The 21,938-nt window shown below is 41.6% G+C and overlaps 2 protein-coding genes across 2 annotated transcripts; both read right to left on the bottom strand.

Moving 5' to 3' along the window:
* Window positions 1-154: 154 nt before the first annotated feature.
* Window positions 155-2,706, bottom strand: LOC118946037 (protocadherin alpha-8-like). Its single transcript, XM_036970091.1, has one exon. The coding sequence runs from the start codon at window positions 2,546-2,548 to the stop codon at window positions 155-157; it is 2,394 nt and encodes a 797-aa protein (XP_036825986.1). The 5' UTR covers window positions 2,549-2,706.
* LOC110504433 (protocadherin beta-6-like) lies at window positions 2,677-5,852 on the bottom strand. Its single transcript, XM_021583196.2, has 2 exons — window positions 3,199-5,852; window positions 2,677-2,760 (listed from the first exon to the last, which is right to left on the bottom strand). Exons 1-2 carry the CDS (start codon window positions 5,557-5,559, stop codon window positions 2,677-2,679), a joined length of 2,445 nt encoding a protein of 814 aa, XP_021438871.2. The 5' UTR covers window positions 5,560-5,852.
* Window positions 5,853-21,938: the final 16,086 nt, after the last annotated feature.

A 21,938-nucleotide genomic window follows, 5' to 3' on the forward strand; every position in this document is an offset into this window, starting at 1 on the left:
GATACATAGCAAAATAACAGAAAACGCAGGTATGGTAGTAGTCTAGCATGCTCTCTCCAACTAATTAGGGGAGCTTGAAGTTCAGCACTATGGACAGCAACCACTTTGCCTACGTACATTAGCCAAGGACCAAACATGATCAAAATAAAATACATTATGGAGAGTAAAGGTTAGGGTCATTTCTTACCTCTCCAGAAGCTCTTCTCCTGTGGTCAGGTACCACTAGAGTATTCCCATTGCTGCCCGGGACTATAGTAGAACCTATACTCATTCTGGGTCCAACTAACATGTACCGTTTGTCTCCGGATCGGTACTGGATGCTGTGGCACAGTGTCCCGTCGTAATTCACATCTTGTAAATACTTGGAGGAATCGTCTGGGGCTTTGGAGCACTGCATTACAATCAACACGATGATACTGATGATAAAAAGTGCTGAAACTGACACCAAAGTTATGATCAAATAAAATGTAACGCTGTTCTCCTCCTCGTCTTTTACTGCGCTTTTAACATCAGAAGCTGCAAAAGCCTCTTTGGGCTCCACAACGTTGATAATCACAGTAGCTGTTGCTGAGAGTGAAACGTTCCCATTGTCTTTTACCAGTATGACCAGTTTGTGCTCAGCCTCGTCTGTCTCTGTGAATGACCGAAGTGTCCTTATCTGTCCTGTATAACGGTCCAAGGCAAAGAGACTGTGGTCAGTAATTTCCTGCAGTGAAAATAATAACCAGCCGTTATATCCTATATCAGCGTCATAGGCTCTCACTTTAGTCACCAAATGGCCTGCGTTCACATTGCGGGGAATCTCCTCCACACCTTCAGCGGAACCGTTAGCGCTGACTGGATACAAGATCACTGGAGCGTTGTCGTTCTGATCCAGAATGAACACGTTTATTGTGACGTTGCTGCTTAGTGACGGAATTCCAGAGTCTGTAGCTACAACTTGGAATTTAAATGTTTTGAGGGTTTCAAAGTCAAAGCTTTTTAGAGCGGAAATAAGTCCATTATCAGAATTGATATTCAGGAAAGATGTCATATCGTTCTGTGTCCCTTCTCCTCTACCAATGTGATATGAAATAGCAGCATTTTCATTTAAGTCTTTATCAGAAGCGATTACAGAGAATATGGATGCACCAGGAGCGTTATTTTCCACTAAGTACAGCTCAAGAGGGTCTTGGTAGAATTCTGGACTGTTATCGTTCACATCTGATATCTGGATGCTCAGTGTTTTGAATGTGGACAGAGGAGGCTGACCACAGTCAGTGGCTGTTATAGTGATGTCATAATGAGAGACGAGTTCTCGATCTAAACGTCCTTTTGTGACTATAGAATATACGTTTTCTTTATATGATGGCTTCAATTCAAAAGGTATATTCTCCGACATACTTGACATCACTTTACCATTAATACCAGAGTCTTTATCTGTGACACTGATGAGAGAAATAACAGTTCCTGGTTTGGACTCTTCAGACACGGTATTAGAGAGGGATGTTACGTCAATTTCTGGCTCATTGTCATTAATATCGATTATCTTTATGATCACTCTACATTCCACAGTCAGTGGAGGTTGTCCTTTGTCCGAGGCCTGAACATCTAGTTTATACACCTCTGTGTCCTCGAAGTCCACCTCACCTTTAACTCTAATGTCTCCAGTTAGCCTATCCAGTTCAAACATATCATAGACTTTTCTCCTTAAGGTTTTACCCAAGCTGAACTCAACCTCACTATTACTTCCCTCATCTGCATCAGTTGCATTTACTCTAATGACAACTGTACCAACTCCAACGTTTTCTTGTATCCTAACATTATATGTATCCTGACTAAAGACGGGACGGTTATCATTACTATCTAGAACAACAATTGTAACATTTAGCGTGCCTGATCTTTGAGGAATACCTCCATCTATCGCTGTTAGGAGAAGTGTGTAATTGTGGTTTTGTTCCCTATCTAGCGACTTCTTTAAAATTAAAAACGGTATTTTGTCCTCGTCGCTTTGCCGCACATCGATTTCGAAATTATCGTTAGACGTTATTTTATAGGTATGAACTGAATTCATCCCAACATCAGGATCACGAGCTGCATGTAATTGGAACCGTGTACCTGGAGGGGTATGCTCAGCTATCTCAAATTTCTGTTCCTTTTCTGGAAAATTAGGTGAATTATCATTCACATCTGTGATTTCTACACCTACATAATGGGCTTCAAGCGGGGTTTCAACGACAATTTCAAGGTCTATCAAGCACAGGCCAGTGCCAGTACAGAGCTCCTCTCTGTCGATATTCTTATGAACATACAAGACGCCATTGTTCTGATTTAACTGGAAAAGAGCGTCCTTAGATCCAGAAACGATACGAAACCGCCTCTCCAACAAAGTACTGACGTCAAGACCCAAATCCTTAGCAACATTTCCAACAACGGACCCCTCTTTCACCTCCTCTGGAATAGAGTACCTTATCTGAGCCGAAACCTGCTCCACGAAGCACAGCAGCAAAGAGAAACGCAGAGCAACACACCAGTATTCCCATCTGCGCCTTTGTCCTCCGTCTCCCATCGTTAAACAGACAATTAAGCACAATCCTCAATGAAAAAATACAAACCTACTGATCAGATGGCCAACTCGTAAGGATCCATACTGCATCAAAAGCTTCAGTACCGAAAAATAATACACCTATTATCTGACTATCTATACACGTCTTGTTCGGATGTCCACACCAGTCTCTCAATGTGTGAAACAAAACAGCCCAGAGAGGGGTAGGGTCTAATCTACAAAGTATCAAACAGTCTCCTTATGTTACACTGACACCATGTGGTCCGGGATACTTATCCACCCAACAGGCTACGATGAGCCCCGTGTGTGTCGTCTGTATCGAGTCCAGTAAATACGCCGATATCAGTAAAAATACAAATAAAATAACGAGTAAAGATAAAGGGGTGTTTAGATAGGGGAGGAAGATAAACATACTAAATCGAAGGAGTGCACAGTTAAATAACAGATAATACACCTCAGGCAGTAGCCTAGCATGCACTCACCAGCTAACCTAAGAAGTGAGCTTGGAATTCAGCACCATGGACAGCGCCCCCCACAGCGAGTTTAGCGTGTGGACATTACGCACAGACGACAACATGCTCGCACACACATTCACTCAAAACATGTCTCTTTCTCTGATTTAATAGGCAGGAACGGATAAAAACAGTTCTTACCTCTCCAGAAGCACTCCTCCTGTGATCAGGTATCACTAGAGTATTCCCATTGCTGCCCGGGGCTATAGTAGAACCTATACTCATTCTGGGTCCAACTAACATGTACCGTTTGTCTCCGGATCGGTACTGGATGCTGTGGCACAGTGTCCCGTCGTAATTCACATCTTGTAAATACTTGGAGGAATCGTCTGGGGCTTTGGAGCACTGCATTACAATCAACACGATGATACTGATTATAAAAAGTGCTGAAACTGACATCAAAGTTATGATCAAATAAAATGTAACGCTGTTCTCCTCCTCGTCTTTTACTGCGCTTTTAACATCAGAAGCTGCAAAAGCCTCTTTGGGCTCCACAACGTTGATAAGCACAGTAGCTGTTGCTGAGAGTGAAACGTTCCCATTGTCTTTTACCAGTATGACCAGTTTATGCTCAGCCTCGTCTGTCTCTGTGAATGACCGAAGTGTCCTTATCTGTCCTGTATAACGGTCCAAAGCAAAGAGACTGTGGTCAGTAACTTCCTGCAGTGAAAATAATAACCAGCCGTTATATCCTATATCAGCGTCATAGGCTCTCACTTTAGTCACCAAATGGCCTGCGTTCACATTGCGGGGAATCTCCTCCACACCTTCAGTGGAACCATTAGCGCTGACTGGATACAAGATCACTGGAGCGTTGTCGTTCTGATCCAGAATGAACACATTCACTGTGACGTTGCTGCTTAGTGACGGAGTTCCAGAGTCCTTGGCAATGATGTGAAACTGGAATGTTTTGAGGGTTTCAAAGTCAAAGCTCTTTAGTGCATAAATGTTACCGTTGCCTTCATTTATGTTTAGGAAGGATGTCACGCTTTGTCCAGTGCTCCCACGGTCCAGTGAATATGTAATGGCTGCATTTTCTCCTTCATCAAAATCAGAAGCGCTTACAGAGAAAATAGGCATGCCGGGCTTATTGTTTTCAACTACATAAAATGTGTAAGGGTTTTCAGTGAAAAGAGGATTGTTATCGTTAACATCTACTACCTCCACTTGAATGACTTTAGTTGATGTCAAAGGAGGGGTTCCTAAGTCTTTAGCCGTGATGGTAATATCATACCGAGCCACAGACTCTTTATCAAGGAATTCATTCGTGATTAACGAATAGAAATGCCCATCCGGAGAAGGCTTTAGATCAAACGGTAAATCCTTCGGTAAAGAACAGACTACCTGTCCGTTCACACCCGAGTCCAGGTCGGTCATCCCCATCAACGCTACCACCGTACCGGGAGGTGCGTCCTCGGGGATCAGGCTGGACAGAGAGGTGACGTCAATCTCGGGCCTGTTGTCGTTCACGTCTTCAACTCTGACCAGCACGTTACAGTGTGTGGAAAGAGACACTGCTCCTGTATCCGCTGCCAGTACCTTCATCTCATACACTTGCTTCTCCTCGAAATCAAGGCCTCCCTTCACTTTTAGCTCTCCTGTTTTACTGTCCAACTCAAAGGGCTCAGCACCAATAGCTCTAAATTTGCCTCGCAAAGAGTACTTGACCTCGCCATTTAGACCCTCGTCCGTATCAGAGGCATTCAATCGAATTAAAAATGTCCCCGCAGGTGCGCTTTCCTCTACGGTTACTGTGTATTTCTGCTTGTCACACACTGGTGCATTGTCATTTATATCAGACACAATAACTGTGATATTAAGGGCTCCTGTTTTGGGTGGCTTGCCCCCATCTAACGCTGTTAACAGCAACGTGTGTTGAGAAATTATCTCCCTATCCAATGGTTTTTGTAATACTAGAAATGGGATTTTACCGTCTTCACCAAATTCTTCTGTTTCCACACGAAAATACTGGTTGTGGCTTAAGGTGTAAGACTGCAAAGCATTTAAGCCTACATCTGAGTCGTGTGCTCCCTCCACTTGAAACCGTGTCCCTGCCAATGCGGACTCTAGTATTTCCAAATTATATGTTTCATCGGGGAATTTAGGGGAATTATCATTTACATCTATTATCTCTACTGTCACTTGGTGCATTTCTAGCGGATTTTCTATCACCGCTTTTAGGTTGATGAAACACGGCGTATTTTTTACGCACAGTTCCTCTCTGTCTACTCTGTGGTTCACTAACAAAGCACCATCTCTCTGGTTAACCTGGAAGAGCTCGTGCTTTGTTCCAGACACAATGCGGAGATTCCGGTCCGCTAGTCTCGAGTTGTCGAATCCCAAGTCTTTAGCTATATTCCCAACTGCCGTTCCCACTTTCAATTCCTCTTGAATGGAGTATCGTATCTGTCCGGAGATTCCTTTCAAATGAAGAAAAAGAAGAGCAAAATAAGGAAATGCCCATCCACCTAACCACCGTCTTTTTCGGGTTTGTACCGCCATTGTTTGCTAGAAAAACTAGGCTATAGGCCTAACGCAGCAATGCTCAAATCTGAAAGCACACAAATAAATTCCGTATCAGTGAATCGCACTACAAGTGTTTGTTATTTCTATCGTCTTTCCATTTAGAATAGCGCTCTTTAACGTCCGCCCTGATGCTGCTGTCTCTCTGCAGCTACTGAATGTCTCATCCCTTCAAGAACGGCCCTATTACGCGCCTCTATTACCCGTTTATGATGTAACAGCACCATCATGCGTCTGGGCACCTTGTGGTTCTTAAAAGGAAATCACCTGGCCCTGATGGCCTGTCAGTTGAATTCTATATACAGTTTCGCGAGTTACTAGAAGATGCGATTTTTAATATTTCAAGATTGCATTAAAAGTGGGGAAATGGTCTCCACTATGAAACAGGGCCTCATTTCATGGATTCCGAAGCCCGATAAAGACCCTTCTCTCATTGACGATTGGAGACCAATTACTTTGTTAAATATTGATTACAATTTGATTGCTCTGGTTTATGCCAAAAGATTAAAGAAAGGAATAGATACCATTATAAATGAGACTCAAACAGGATTTATGAAGGACCTTATAGATTATTCAGATGCAATTGACTCAGATGCGGTAGTCTTATCTTTGGACTTCTGTAAAGCCTTTGACATGAACTGAACACGAATTTCTCTTTAGGTCACTTAAACTTTTTGGATTTGGTGAAAATTTTATCAACGTAATTCGCATGTTTTACAAAGTTATAAATTGTTCTGTGTTACTAAACCTTAATACTTCCAAAGGATTCAGTATCAACAGAAGTGTACGACAAGGATGCCCAATTTCGCCATTTTTATTCATTTTGGTTGTGGAACTTCTATCTCTAGATATTCTGAATAATGCAAATTTGTATGGCTTAACCATTTTTAACAAAGAAATCAAAATTTCCCAACTGGCTGATGATACTACTCTTTTCTTAAGAGACAAAGACCAGTTCGCCCATGCCCTTAATGCTATAACTGCATTTTCTATTGCATCAGGATTAAAACTGAATGTTTCTAAATGTGAAATATTATGTTTATGTGACTCTGATGATAAAGAAATATAAAATATTCCTGTAAGGACTGTGTTAAATATTTAGGAATACATCTGTCAAAAAACCACTTAGTCAGACAACATTTGAATTTCTCTCCTAAAATTGAGAAAATCTAAAATATATTTAATAATTGACTACAAAGAGATCTTTCTATACTTGGGAGAGTACTTCTGTCCAAGGCAGAGGGACTGTCTCGTTTGGTGTACCCCTCATTATCTTTATGTGTAAATCCCGCTACATATTGAGAGATAAGTCGTTTCTTGACTTCATCTGGAAAAATAAGTCTCACAAACTAAAAAAGTCAGTCCTTTCTAATAAAAGAGCTGAAGGAGGTCTGGGAGTGTTGGATTCTGTTGACATACATAACACTTTCAAGATCAACTGGTTGAAAATGTGTTTGATCAATACTGATTCAATATTGTATTTCATTCCAAATAAGTTGGGAGGTCTTCAATTTTTACTAAATTGGTTAGGTTTCATCAACAAGCTTTAATGGCCTGGAAAATAGGTTTCCTGCACAATTTTTCCCCACATAAAGCTCTTTTGTGGAATAATTCAGACATAACTGTAAGGAATAGGTAATTGTTCTACCCCAGCTGGTATGAGAGGAATATTGACTTTGTTCTTGATGTTTTCGACAAAAAGGGTAATATTCTCACATATGAACAATTTATAACATTGAAAGAGTTTCCAATACCTTTCAGAGAGTTTATTTCTGTGATCAAAGCCGTTCCCAGTGGTCTAACTACACTAATGAAAACTCATCTTAGTTTTGGGAATGATCACAAAGTTTATCCAGAACTCAGATTGGAAGGCGTGGGCTTACTTGAGAGATCTTGTTGTAATAAATATATAAGACAAATTCTTCATTCACAAAACCAACTTACACCGAGAGGAAAGTTTTTCTGGAACATGCTTATTCCTGACATTGTCTGGAAAAATGCATGGTTAAGGCCATACAAATATTCTATACCAAACAAGTTAAGGAAGTGCACTTTAAAATATTACATGAGATATATCCATGTAATTCTATGATATCCAAATTTGTGGCTATTGATGATAACAGCGTTTTCTGTGAAAAAGAAGGTGAGAATCTGTCTCACTTGTTCTTTGAGTGTAAATTTGTGTCAGAATTATGAACACTGCCTTTTTGACATAAAAGATATAATATGTTACTATTGCAATGATAACAAGACCACTGAAATGATTGTTCTTTTTTAAATTCTTGTTGCCAAATACTTTATATACAAACAAAAATTCCAAAATTCTATACCAAAATTTAAAAAAATAATTATACACATTTCTATTTTATTAAAACATTAACCCTAGTGAACAATAACAATAATAACATTTTCCTAAATCATTACAATAAGATTTTTTCAGAGTGATTACAATTGCACTATAATTCTTTTACATTTTTATTTCTTGTTTGTTTTAGTATTTTCTCGTTAATACCTGCGTTCTGTTTTGTATGATGTAAGAATGTAAATTGTTTATCTGTATTTTGAATTAAAAAAATAAAACAACTTGTGGTTCTTAACCTGTAGGCCAACACCGTCATGACCTGGCTTTGAAGTAACTGTCTTTCGGATCAGCCTAATTGTATCACCTCTTACAATACACTGTCCTTATTTTATGAGCAAAATACTGTCCTTACTTGATTAGCAACATACTGTCCTTATTTGATGAGAAATATACTGTCCTTATTGAAACGTATTGAACATTATATACATAAAGGGCATGGGTGAAAAAAACAGTACACTGGTATTCACAGAACATGTTTCCAATGGCACAGTTAAGAAAAAACAATCATTACAAAAAACAGGCTGATTTACATTTATACTTTGTCACAGCAATATACTGTCCTTATCAGTGGTGGAAAAAGTATACAATTGTCATACTTGAGTAAAAGTAAAGATACGCTATATATACAAAAGTGTGTGGACACCCCTTCAAATTGCTGGATTCATTTTTTCAGCCACACCGTTGCTGACAGATGAATAAAATCAAGCACACAGCCATGCAATCTCCATAGACAAACATCGGCAGTAGAATGGCCATACTGAAGAGCTCAGCTGCAACGTGGCACCGTCACAGGATGCCATCTTTCCAATAAGTCAGTTCATCAAATTTCTGCCCTGCTAGACCTTCCCCTGTCAACTGTAAGTTCTGTTACTGTGAAATGGAAATGACGGCTCAGCCCCAAAGTGGTAGGCCGCACAAGCTCACAGAACGGGAGCGCAGAGTGCTGAGTGCGGAGTGCATAAAAATCGTCTGTCCTCGGTGGCAACACTCACTACCGTGTTCCAAATTTCCTGTGGAAACAACGTCAGCACAATAACTATTCGTCGGGAGCTTTATGAAACACAAACCTAAGATCACACAAGCCTAAGATCACCATACACAATGCCAAGCATCAGCTGGAGTGGTGTAAAGCTGTCAGTTACTGGACTCTGGAGCAGTGGAAACATATTCTCTGGAGGGATGAATCTGAGTATGGTGGATGCCCGGAGAACGCTATCTGCCCCAGTGCATAGTGTCAACTGTAAAGTTTGGTGGAGGGGGAATAATGGTCTGGGACTGTTATTCATGGTTTGGGCCCCTTAGTTCCAGTGAAGGGAAATCTTAACACTACAGAATACAATGACATTATAGACGATTCTGTGCTTCCAACTTTGTGGCAACAGTTTGGGGAAGGCCCTTACCTGTTTCAGCATGACAATGCCCCCTGGGCACAAAGCGATGTCCATACAGAAATGGTTTGTTGAGATCGGTGTGGAAAAACTTGACTTCCCTGCACAGAACCCTGACCTCAAACCCATCGAACACCTTTGGGATGAATTGGAATGCTGACTACAAGCCAAGCCTATTTTTTTTTAGCAATGTACTGACCTTATTTTATCAGCAATATACTGTCCTTATTTTATCAGTTGTTATACTTTGAGTTGGAAGCCTCTATAATACCACGACATTCAGCTTACTCACCACTATTTTTAAAATGATTACATCCTCTATTCAATCACAAGTAATGCAGTCAGTGTGTCACAGTATTAAAATTATAGATATCTACATTTTTGTCACTTCAGCATTCCTAGGCTTGTCTTGTGTAGGTCTATAATGGGTTATTTGAACAACCCATCCTGTTCTGCTATTGCAACAGTAAACAGCGACATCCTATGGCTGAGAGTGCTAGGTTCATTCAGTAGAGACAATTGAATATCTTCCCCGACACATGCGTGATAGATAGTATGGTAACTGGCTGCATGGCCGACCACTAAATTGTGTTAAGACCATAACAGACCATAAAAGTCTGAGCAACCCGTGTCTACATATCTCTCTCCAATTCTGCCTCCATGTCTCTCCCCCTCCAGCAGGTCATCTCGAAGATTACTGCCATCACATGTGTATTGTGAAACGGTGAGATAACGAATTTACCTACTTTTCAACGGTGCTTTATTTAGCCTAGATCACTGCACTGAATGCTTTGCAGATGCTGTATGCGTTACCCGGATGCTGCATCCGGAGCTGAGGGTCTTGTCAGAATATACAATTACAGCTGCTTCAAAGCGCACCAGGAGCCACTGCAAGCAGGCAGCGCGTTGCCCTGGCAACGGAGCTCCGCGAGGCATGTCGCTATCCGCGGTTCTGAAAGAAAGCAGGCGCAGAGAGAGAGAGAGGGGAAGAGGAAGAGATCGGGAAGGGGGAGGGGGGGGGCAGTGCCTGCTGTAGACAATGAAATTCGGGGAAATTTTATTTCTCCCGCTTTCCTCATTTCTTCTCAATTATGTTACAAGGTTCACGTAATGTTTTTTCCCCGTTTCCCACCTTCTTAGGTCTTAGGTCTCTTATCGCCTTGGCTTTGTCACAACGAGAGGCATACTGCTCTGCGGTCATCTGGATACAGGGAGAAGGAATCCTCTCTCCACAGAGGTGACAACATATGTCCCAGAGTGGTGTGGCGAAAACAATTCTGGGGCCCATATTTTCCTTATCTGGTAACCTAACTAGGTAAAACTCTGGTAGAACGTGGTTCATCTGTTGTAAAAACGTGTAAAATGGGCTATGATGGGACCAGACTTTTTTTAATCAGGTCACATGGTTTAAAAAATACTCCTGCAAAAACTCCTGGCCTTGGGAGGATGAGAACCCTGTCAAACCGCAGCAACCTTGTACTTGTTCATATGAATTATATTTTAAAGAACGACTAAGGGGGTTTCCTATACAAAGACACAGAGAAAGCAACATGATTTGACAATAAAACTCACAGGGCTGAGCAAGCTTTACGCAGGTTTGCATCGTGTAGTCCTGCCCTATGCAACTGTAGGCCTAATAAAACATTACCTGGCAGTTATTGTGTTTATTGATTCATTACAGATAAACATTTCTGATTGTAGCCTAGTCAGTCCAATTTTGAATGTAAACCAAACTTGATCCTATTCACATTTTCTCACAAACAAATGGGCTATAAATACTTCGTTAACCCTGGCCAGAGGAACAGGACGCGTAGTAGGCTAGACTAGGAAGCTGCTGATGTTAGTAGCCTACAGTTGATCAGACTGAACATAGTCTAATTCCCATGTTATCACGCTTACTAAATAAATACTGGAGGAAAGTGGAGAGCGCGCCTTGAGCTTTGAGCGTTGTGCGTTGTGGGTGGCACCTGCAAATTCCGTGAATGTGATTGGTCAAGACACGCAAAGAGCATGCAGCAGAACTCAGTTGTGAAAGACAAGAGGCATCGGTCTAAAAAACAGCACCTTGCTCCTCTTTAAACAATTTGCGTCACTACATAAAAATACAATTAAAATAAAAAGTGGTACACCTGATTGAAAAGTGCTGAGGCAAATATCGCCTAGCCACACGTTTTGTGGTAGCCCTGCCTCACTGCTATTGTTTAGCCAAGGGAAGATAAAAACGTCCTTGTGTGAATATACTGGAAGATTTCAGCACAGTACATGCCTAGATGTATGATAGTCTTGGTGTGTCTATGCATGTATAAAACAAAAACCACATTCAACCTAATCTTCTACCAAACACTAGCCTCACACCAGACAAGAATATCCCCCTCTCTCTCAACCGAGCAACACACACACCCACACTTACCGTAAACCCCCTAAAACATTCCATTCTGGGCTATGTAATTCTAACCTGCACTACCCCACCTTCACTTTCACTCTGTCACTTCATCGCAGCCCTGAGCATCAAGCCCTCCGCTCTGTGTGAAGGCTCATATACGCCCTAACATTAAGAGTCAGAGGCAAAGTGGATGGCGGCACCATGGGCCTATTGTGATGGATGTCGCAGCGAGGGACAGGAACGGTGAATAGTGTTCAATGTGGTTTCTGGGGTCTCACATTCGGAAGGATTACCGTTTAGTTTGGTGCAGTAGAAGGGGAAGAAACTAGGCTCTTAAAAAGAGACAAGGCAACACCGGGAAACATTCTGCACTTAGCTTAGTTCTCCTGCGGGTTGTGTGTTGTTGGGGTGTTAGTCTGTCAGTGGCTCGCAGCAACACAGCAGCAGCTCCTTTTAAAGCTTTTATTGACACTGTAGAATTTACAAGCAGAACATCCAAACACAGAAAATTACTATCAGAACATTTTGTTTCAACAACAAATAAGGGAAAGCAGTGATCTGTCCCTCATGCATGACCTCAACTGTCTGTGGGAATGACCTCATCTCACAGCCATCTCTGTCCACCCAAACACGCATGCACAAACACACGCTCAAATGGATTTAAACTACAAGTAGAAAGCAATGTGCACAAACACAGCAGCAGGAGAATGTGAACCATGTCATCAAATTAATCAGTCTCTCAGACTCTTTATAACCACAACACTGTTTTTTTGTCAATCACATAACCACGTGAACTATGACCTTACAGAGCCATTCTCTTGGTTTGATAACGAGCAACAACTGCTATTTACACAAATCAAGTGCATATAGTATATCCATTGAAAAGACAAAAAGCTCATACTATGTCATTGTACAAAAACACACTTTTATCACAGTTCAGGCTAATCCAATTCAGCTTGCTGAAAATATCCTCCATGAATTAGACGTTTGCATTGTCTCTTAAATGATTTTAAACCCTGGACCACTCATCTTATCTTAGCGTATGAAATTGCAGATCAATATGGCGGCACAAAGATTATAATAGGCCTAATACATGACAAGATCACGATTTCATACCACTGATGCTCTACTGCAGAGCATCGGGAAACAGGTTACAGGTTCCTGCTGTTTCATTTGTTTGCTTGCTTGTCTCACATGTAGAACCGTAACTACAGCACACAGAGATGCTAACAGCTGGAGCCCTCACAGTACAATTAGCTGTCTTCGAGGCAGGGCCCAGATGTGATGTTTTAATTCAGGCTGAAATAAAAACCCTGGCCTCAGCAGTCAGTGGCGAGCAGATTGGCTAGCATGTTACTGTTGCTACACTAATGAAGTATTAAGAGCTATTAGATCCATCAGAATCAAGTTAATACTCTTACTCGTAAGCCTGTCTGCTGCTGCTAAATCACACTGGTGGCTAAAACACCAGCACAGACATACACACACACCCTCAATCGCACCCCTTACGCACACACATGCACAGTCGCACACATGCACACACACATGCACACACACTATAAGAGGGATTTTTGGTGCCATCTCCAAGACTAAAAACAAGGAACAGCTCTGTCCTGTCCTGTCCTGTCCTGTCCTGTCTGAGAAAGGAAGGTTGAGATAAAAATAGGCGTCAACGCTCTGTTCCTCCAATAGACATGGTTCTTTACTGCGTTAATAATTGGGTGTTTCATAAGCAGAGTAAGTGACCTACATAAAGCAATATCCGCCTGGGTAAAGTACAGTAGCACTACCTTTGTGACAACCTGATCTGGTTTACCTGTCCTTGTGATTGTCTCCACCCCCTCCAGGTGTCACTTATTATCCCCGGTGTATATATCCCTGTGTTTCCTGTCTTTCTGTGCCAGTTCGTCTTGTTTGCCAAGTTGACCAGCGGTTTTCCTTGCTCCTATTTTTCCAGTCTCCTTTTGCTTCTAGTCCTCATGGTTTCGACCCTTGCCTGTCCTGACTCTGAACCCACCTGCCTGACCACTGCCTATTCTGACTACCAGCCTGCCTATCCCCTTGTACTGTTTTGGACTCAGATCTGGTTTCTGACTCCTGCCTGGCCTGCCTCGAGACTGCCTATCTTCTGGTACTGTTTGGACTCTGACCTGGTTAATGAGCTCTCGCCTGTCCCCGACCTGCCTTTGCCTGCTCCCTTTGTTATAATAAATATCAGAGCGCTACCATCTGCCTCCTGTGTCTGCATTTGGGTCTCGCCTTGTGCCCTTATAACCCTGGTGGGTGTTACACTGTGACAGTGGAGAGCCGTGGTTAACCAGCAATACAGTGGAGAGGAGTGGTTAACCAGAAATACAGTGGAGAGGAGTGGTTAACCAGCAATAAAGTGGAGAAGAGTGGTTAACCAACAATACAGTGGAGAAGAGTGGTTAACCAGCAATACAGTGGAGAAGAGTGGTTAACCAGCAATATAGTGGAGAGGAGTGGTTAACCAGAAATACAGTGGAGAGGAGTGGTTAACCAGCAATACAGTGGAGAAGAGTGGTTAACCAGCAATACAGTGGAGAGGAGTGGTTAACCAGCAATACAGTGGAGAAGAGTGGTTAACCAGCAATACAGTGGAGAAGAGTGGTTAACCAGCAATACAGTGGAGAAGAGTGGTTAACCAGCAATACAGTGGAGAGGAGTGGTTAACCAGCAATACAGTGGAGAAGAGTGGTTAACCAGCAATACAGTGGAGAAGAGTGGTTAACCAGCAATACAGTGGAGAGGAGTGGTTAACCAGCAATACAGTGGAGAAGAGTGGTTAACCAGCAATACAGTGGAGAAGAGTGGTTAACCAGCAATACAGTGGAGAAGAGTGGTTAACCAGCAATACAGTGGAGAAGAGTGGTTAACCAGAAATACAGTGTAGAGGAGTGGTTAACCAGCAATACAGTGTAGAGGAGTGGTTAACCAGCAATACAGTGGAGAGGAGTGGTTAACCAGAAATACAGTGGAGAGGAGTGGTTAACCAGAAATACAGTGGAGAAGAGTGGTTAACCAGCAATACAGTGGAGAAGAGTGGTTAACCAGCAATACAGTGGAGAAGAGTGGTTAACCAGCAATACAGTGGAGAAGAGTGGTTAACCAGCAATACAGTGGAGAAGAGTGGTTAACCAGCAATACAGTGGAGAAGAGTGGTTAACCAGCAATACAGTGGAGAAGAGTGGTTAACCAGCAATACAGTGGAGAAGAGTGGTTAACCAGCAATACAGTGGAGAAGAGTGGTTAACCAGCAATACAGTGGAGAAGAGTGGTTAACCAGCAATACAGTGGAGAAGAGTGGTTAACCAGCAATACAGTGGAGAAGAGTGGTTAACCAGCAATACAGTGGAGAAGAGTGTTTAACCAGCAATACAGTGGAGAAGAGTGGTTAACCAGAAATACAGTGGAGAGGAGTGGTTAACCAGCAATATAGTGGAGAGGTGTGGTTAACCAGCAATATAGTGGAGAGGAGTGGTTAACCAGCAATACAGTGGAGAGGAGTGGTTAACCAGCAATACAGTGGAGAAGAGTGGTTAACCAGCAATATAGTGGAGAGGTGTGGTTAACCAGCAATATAGTGTAGAGGAGTGGTTAACCAGCAATACAGTGGAGAGGAGTGGTTAACCAGCAATACAATGGAGAAGAGTGGTTAACCAGCAATACAGTGGAGAGGAGTGGTTAACCAGCAATACAGTGGAGAAGAGTGGTTAACCAGCAATATAGTGGAGAGGTGTGGTTAACCAGCAATATAGTGGAGAGGAGTGGTTAACCAGCAATACAGTGGAGAGGAGTGGTTAACCAGCAATACAGTGGAGAAGAGTGGTTAACCAGCAATACAGTGGAGAAGAGTGGTTAACCAGCAATACAGTGGAGAGGAGTGGTTAACCAGCAATACAGTGAAGATGAGTGGTTAGCCAGCAATACAGTGAAGAGGAGTGGTTAGCCAGCAATACAGTGTAGAGGAGTGGTTAACCAGCAATACAGTGGTGAGGAGTGGTTAGCCATCAATACTGTGGAGAGGAGTGGTTAACCAGCAATACAGTGAAGAGGAGTGGTTAACCAGCAATACAGTGAAGAGGAGTGGTTAGCCAGCAATACTGTGGGGAGGAGTGGTTAACCAGCAATACAGTGAAGAGGAGTGGTTAGCCAGCAATACTGTGGGGAGGAGTGGTTAACCAGCAATACAGTGAAGAGGAGTGGTTAACCAGCAATACTGTGGAGAGGAGTGGTTAACCAGCAATACAGTGAAGAGGAGTGGTTAACCAGCAATACTGTGGAGAGGAGTGGTTAACCAGCAATACAGTGGAGAGGAGTGGTTAACCAGCAATACAGTGAAGAGGAGTGGTTAACCAGCAATACTGTGGAGAGGAGTGGTTAACCAGCAATACAGTGGAGAGGAGTGGTTAACCAGCAATACTGTGGAGAGGAGTGGTTAACCAGCAATACAGTGGAGAGGAGTGGTTAACCAGCAATACAGTGTAGAGGAGTGGTTAACCAGCAATACAGTGGAGAGGAGTGGTTAGCCAGCAATACAGTGGAGAGGAGTGGTTAACCAGCAATACAGTGTAGAGGAGTGGTTAACCAGCAATACAGTGTAGAGGAGTGGTTAACCAGCAATAGAGTGGAGAGGAGTGGTTAACCAGCAATACAGTGGAGAAGAGTGGTTAACCAGCAATACAGTGGAGAGGAGTGGTTAACCAGCAATACAGTGAAGATGAGTGGTTAGCCAGCAATACAGTGAAGAGGAGTGGTTAGCCAGCAATACAGTGTAGAGGAGTGGTTAACCAGCAATACAGTGGTGAGGAGTGGTTAGCCATCAATACTGTGGAGAGGAGTGGTTAACCAGCAATACAGTGAAGAGGAGTGGTTAACCAGCAATACAGTGAAGAGGAGTGGTTAGCCAGCAATACTGTGGGGAGGAGTGGTTAACCAGCAATACAGTGAAGAGGAGTGGTTAGCCAGCAATACTGTGGGGAGGAGTGGTTAACCAGCAATACAGTGAAGAGGAGTGGTTAACCAGCAATACTGTGGAGAGGAGTGGTTAACCAGCAATACAGTGAAGAGGAGTGGTTAACCAGCAATACTGTGGAGAGGAGTGGTTAACCAGCAATACAGTGGAGAGGAGTGGTTAACCAGCAATACAGTGAAGAGGAGTGGTTAACCAGCAATACTGTGGAGAGGAGTGGTTAACCAGCAATACAGTGGAGAGGAGTGGTTAACCAGCAATACTGTGGAGAGGAGTGGTTAACCAGCAATACAGTGGAGAGGAGTGGTTAACCAGCAATACAGTGTAGAGGAGTGGTTAACCAGCAATACAGTGGAGAGGAGTGGTTAGCCAGCAATACAGTGGAGAGGAGTGGTTAACCAGCAATACAGTGTAGAGGAGTGGTTAACCAGCAATACAGTGTAGAGGAGTGGTTAACCAGCAATAGAGTGGAGAGGAGTGGTTAGCCAGCAATACAGTGGAGAGGAGTGGTTAACCAGCAATATAGTGGAGAGGAGTGGTTAACCAGCAATATAGTGGAGAGGAGTGGTTAACCAGCAATACAGTGTAGAGGAGTGGTTAACCAGCAATACAGTGGAGAGGAGTGGTTAACCAGCAATATAGTGGAGAGGAGTGGTTAACCAGCAATACAGTGGAGAGGAGTGGTTAACCAGCAATACAGTGGAGAAGAGTGGTTAACCAGCAATACAGTGTATAGGAGTGGTTAACCAGCAATACAGTGGAGAGGAGTGGTTAACCAGCAATACTGTGGAGAGGAGTGGTTAACCAGCAATACAGTGTAGAGGAGTGGTTAACCAGCAATACAGTGGAGAGGAGTGGTTAACCAGCAATACAGTGGAGAGGAGTGGTTAACCACACTGTAAAAAAACAAAACAAATAATTGCAGGGATAAATTAATATTTAACTTTCATTGTGTAGAATAATAGAAAATGTCAGTAAATGCGAAATACATTACACTTCCTGTATTTTTTCAGCCATACATCCCTTTTTCACAACAATAAGCTGTAGAAATACAATAATATACATTATAAATAAACAACTATTCTTACCATTGCTTTATGGATATTTACTTTAGTTTTACATTCTACATGCAGATAATTACAGTAAAAAAAACTATTTCTGATGTTTATAAACAGTATAAAACGATGCAAGGGAATGTACAAAGAATGCTTTCGTGTGTGATTGTACTGATATTGATCACTAAATTACAAATATTAACTGTAAAATTATGAGTATTTACAATACCTCAAATACCTCAATGCATATTCAGACTGTCATTTAAATTATTAAGCCAGTTATTTTAGTATTTATTAATAGCAAAGTTTTTCAATGTTAATGAACAGCATGAAGCATTGAAAGAAAATGTAAAGATAATTACATTGTCTGTGATTTTAAAGATATTGTCTGTAAAAAAAGTAATCTTACATTAATATACTTTAAATGTTACATTTCATTCTCTTTATTTGAGAATAATGGTCAGATGTTGCTCAAATTAAAAAGATCAATGTAAGTCTGCGTTAGTTCGTATCCTGTTCGCGTCATTTCTAGAACACTTATTTAAACTATTTACGTTAAGTATTTAAGGTTGCCTACTTTTACCAGTGTGTGATTGTGCTTACATGTTTCTATGTAATGTGGGTAGACTGCATTCTACCTCGACTCTCAGGTAGAAGACCATGCTGTATTGTCTTCTCTCTTTTTTTAACATTAATATCAGCACTTAAGCAATTTCGTCCTCACCAGAGTAGGATTCATTATGCTCCAACATTCTCTTCCATATCAGACACTTCCTCCTCTATTTCAAAGTCACCATCCTCTACATCACTCTTCGGAACTATTTAAAAAGTCAGTGAATATTTCACATTGAATGGAGTCGTTTCGGCTAGAAACCATTTGACAAGGAGTCAGGAACACTTCGGAGGCGTCATTCAAACGCTTGGCACACGCAGTGATAGGAGAGCGGATATCTAGCATACCAAGGGGAGCATTACCACTAAGCTTTGGCTTAATTGTTTAACATAACGTTTAAATATTTGACGACATTGCTAGATGTGCGGCTCATTAACTTTGTGTTGTATATGCTAGCTAATATCGTGGAGTTTTGTGGTTGGCTGCTCACACGTCGTTAGCAAGATAGCTAAGATAAGCACACGTTTTTTTGTAACATCATATGTTGACATTTAACGTTTTATTAGTTCTGAATTTTGAAGCCTTGACATTCAGCTATTTAGCTAGATCGATAGCTGCATTTCATAACCTTGTTAGCGCGCTAATTGCTAGGTTACGTTAGTTTGCTATAAACCAATCCCACCTGATGACATGTTTTTCTCTTTCCTTCAACAGTTGCATGAATTGGAATTGAGGAAATAACATGCAATCCTCAAACTGAAGTAATATTCATAGATAGTTTAGTTTCGCAAACTGCGTAGCTGAGCATGGAAGTACAAATAAATAATCGCTGTTGTCCCCTTTAAGTGCATTGTCATTGTAATCAAGCAAATCAGAAAGATGCACTCCAGTAGTTAATTGGAACCTAGATTAAAATCTACAAGCTACTTTTTTTGTCTTTGTTGTTACAAGTAAGTTAAATATAGAGAAATTGGGAAGATGTAAGGTCTTTCCACAGAATTGGCATGTCGTTCCTGTGGCCTCACTGTTAAAACGTTGAGGTTATGTGGATCATTAGTCATTACACGACATTAAGCAAATGGACAATATGTATGCTGCATGGTTAGTTGCAAATCTCAGTTGACATAAGATATTGCTTTTTAAAGTCATATGCGTCATCATCATAGTCTGCTGTATCACAATGTGACACGATGCAAGGGCTGTTTACATGTGAAAATCATCATTGTCAGAAACAATGCCTTGATCTGAAGGATCTGGCTCATTAAAGGTCACGTTTCAAAAAGAGAAACGGTCAAATGCCCATTCAGAGACTGTGGCAAAGCCTTTACATTAAAATCCTCTGTTATCTCCCACATTTCAAGGCATCATAGGTATGCTACAGCTGCACATGTGTCCAACTATTCAGTGAGTTCTCATGATGATGCTGAAAGTCTGTTCGGTGTAGATCTTATTGATGAAGTGCCAGAGGATATACTGAACCCAGTTGTTATGAAAAGTCTGTATATAAAACATCTGCATGTTTTACATTAAGTTACAGGCCAAGTATCTAATTCCCTTTTATGATACAAATTATTTTTGATTTAGTGTAATAGTCTTAATGGACTTTGTCATCAGCACACTCAACATCAACTCCTGGTTGCCCTTCAGTTTAATACTAACTTGACAGAGTCAGAAATTGAAGGTGTTGTAAAGACCTTGGAGGACACAGATCTGCATGCATCCTGTAGCTCTACTTAATCACCAGAATACATGAGAAGGCAGTATTTCCAGAGGAACTTTTCCTATGTGCATCCGAAAAGCTATAAGTTGTTTGGCAGGAAAGCCAGTAAAGGACGCTACGTGCACTTCTGCACCTGTTAAATTATGTTTGTGATGCATCTGTGTTCAAGTCTAATGCCGTATTTATGGACTCGGGTGTAACTAAAGCTTGTATTGTATCAAAATGCTTTTGATGTTGTTAACCCTCTTGGATCAGCAAGTAAGAAACCTAAGATTGTGGGGGTCTACTTTACACTGGCGAACTTTGATCCATGTTATCTCTCCAGTATTGATCATTTACAGCTCATGTTATTGTGTAATGAGAGAGACTTTAAGTATTTTGGCCACGATGAGCTTTTTTTCTACAATGCTGTCAGATCTCAGAGATTCAGAAACAGATGGGTTGGAGATATCTGGACATGCTGTGAAGGCAGCAGGCTTTTGCATTACTGGTGATAATTTGGGGTCTCCCAACACAGGAGAATGAATTGAACATTTTAGTACCTCCAACTACTGCTGTCGATACTGCCTTGCAATTAGAGGTTAGCTGTTTGATTTTGATGAACCTGCTGCTGCCAAAACAGTACGAAATTACAACGAGCCAGTGAAAGCACTACAAGATGGTAATGAGACCATATCCAAGGGGTTAAAATTGGACTCTGTATTTAATTCCCTCAAGCACTTTCAGGTCTGTCAGCCAGGCCTCCCACCATGCATTGGTCATGATTTGTTTGAGAGGATAGTGGCATATGAAGTGGCATATGACCTAGCCATTTATATAATGTACTTTGTTAAAGTAAATACATTCTTTACACACTCAGAGCTTAACCGCAGCATCAGGCAGTTTAGCTACCAAGGATCTCATGCCAATTCCACACTCTCAGAAGTTGGTGAAAAGGGAATTAAATTAGGTGGTCAGGCAACAGAAAACTGGTCTCTTTTGAGGCTCCTCCCTGTGATAATAGGCAAAAAGATTGCTGATACAGAAGATTGGGTATGGCAACTAACAATCCTACTTAAAGAACTTGTGGAATGAATCTGTGGCCACTCCATTTCTGTGGCTCAAGTTACTTTGCTCAATGTTCTGATTCCTGAGTATACAGACAAGAAACAATCTGTTTCCTTTCACAAACTGAAACCAGAGCACCACTATCTGATCCACTATCCTGCTCTGATACTAATGTTTGGCCCACTTATAAGGCTGTGGACAATGAGGTTTGAAAGTAACAATTCACATTTCAAAAGATATGTCCGTATTTGATACCATTCAACTGTTTCCGCTCCAGCCATTACCACCAGCCCCTCCTTCCCAATGATGGTGCCACCAACCTCCTGTGATAAACACAGACTCAAGCATCAAGACCCCTCTGGCCATCAGAGAGGGGTCAAGGAAATGGTCACATATGGTCATGAGCCATGGCCTGTCTCTCACTGTAAATGGTGAATAGCAGGATAAAACCACATTTACGTGAGCATGTATGTAAATCAAATCTGATGTGCCATTTCACCAGTAACTAGCCAGCTCCATCATATTTAAAGTGAAAATGTATCTACCTCTTCCTCACGACTAGGCCTACAGAACATTTTAGACCACAAAGTGAAATAGCAAATATCCGCTAGTTAACGCCACTCGTTTTGCCATCAGAATAAACAGACCTGGGCTTATCACAATATTGCACATATCACGATAACTGTATTGTTGACATATTCTCTGCACTGAATTTACGTAATTTACGATTTGAAACAATATCGCATTGGTCACTGTTGGCCTAATTGAACGACGTTCCTGTTTACCTTTGTAGTAAA

Source organism: Oncorhynchus mykiss, chromosome 31, assembly GCF_013265735.2.
Source record: "Oncorhynchus mykiss isolate Arlee chromosome 31, USDA_OmykA_1.1, whole genome shotgun sequence".
Taxonomy (NCBI): domain Eukaryota; kingdom Metazoa; phylum Chordata; class Actinopteri; order Salmoniformes; family Salmonidae; genus Oncorhynchus; species Oncorhynchus mykiss.

Bases quoted from the DNA above. Each gene is read 5' to 3' on its own strand.
- LOC118946037 (XM_036970091.1), bottom strand. From the start codon at position 2,548: ATGGGAGACGGAGGACAAAGGCGCAGATGGGAATACTGGTGTGTTGCT.
- LOC110504433 (XM_021583196.2), bottom strand. From the start codon at position 5,559: ATGGCGGTACAAACCCGAAAAAGACGGTGGTTAGGTGGATGGGCATTT. The intron at 2,761-3,198 runs GTAAGAACTGTT...GATACTTTGTAG, and splicing joins GGAGGAGTGCTTCTGGAGAG to ATTAGACCCTACCCCTCTCT.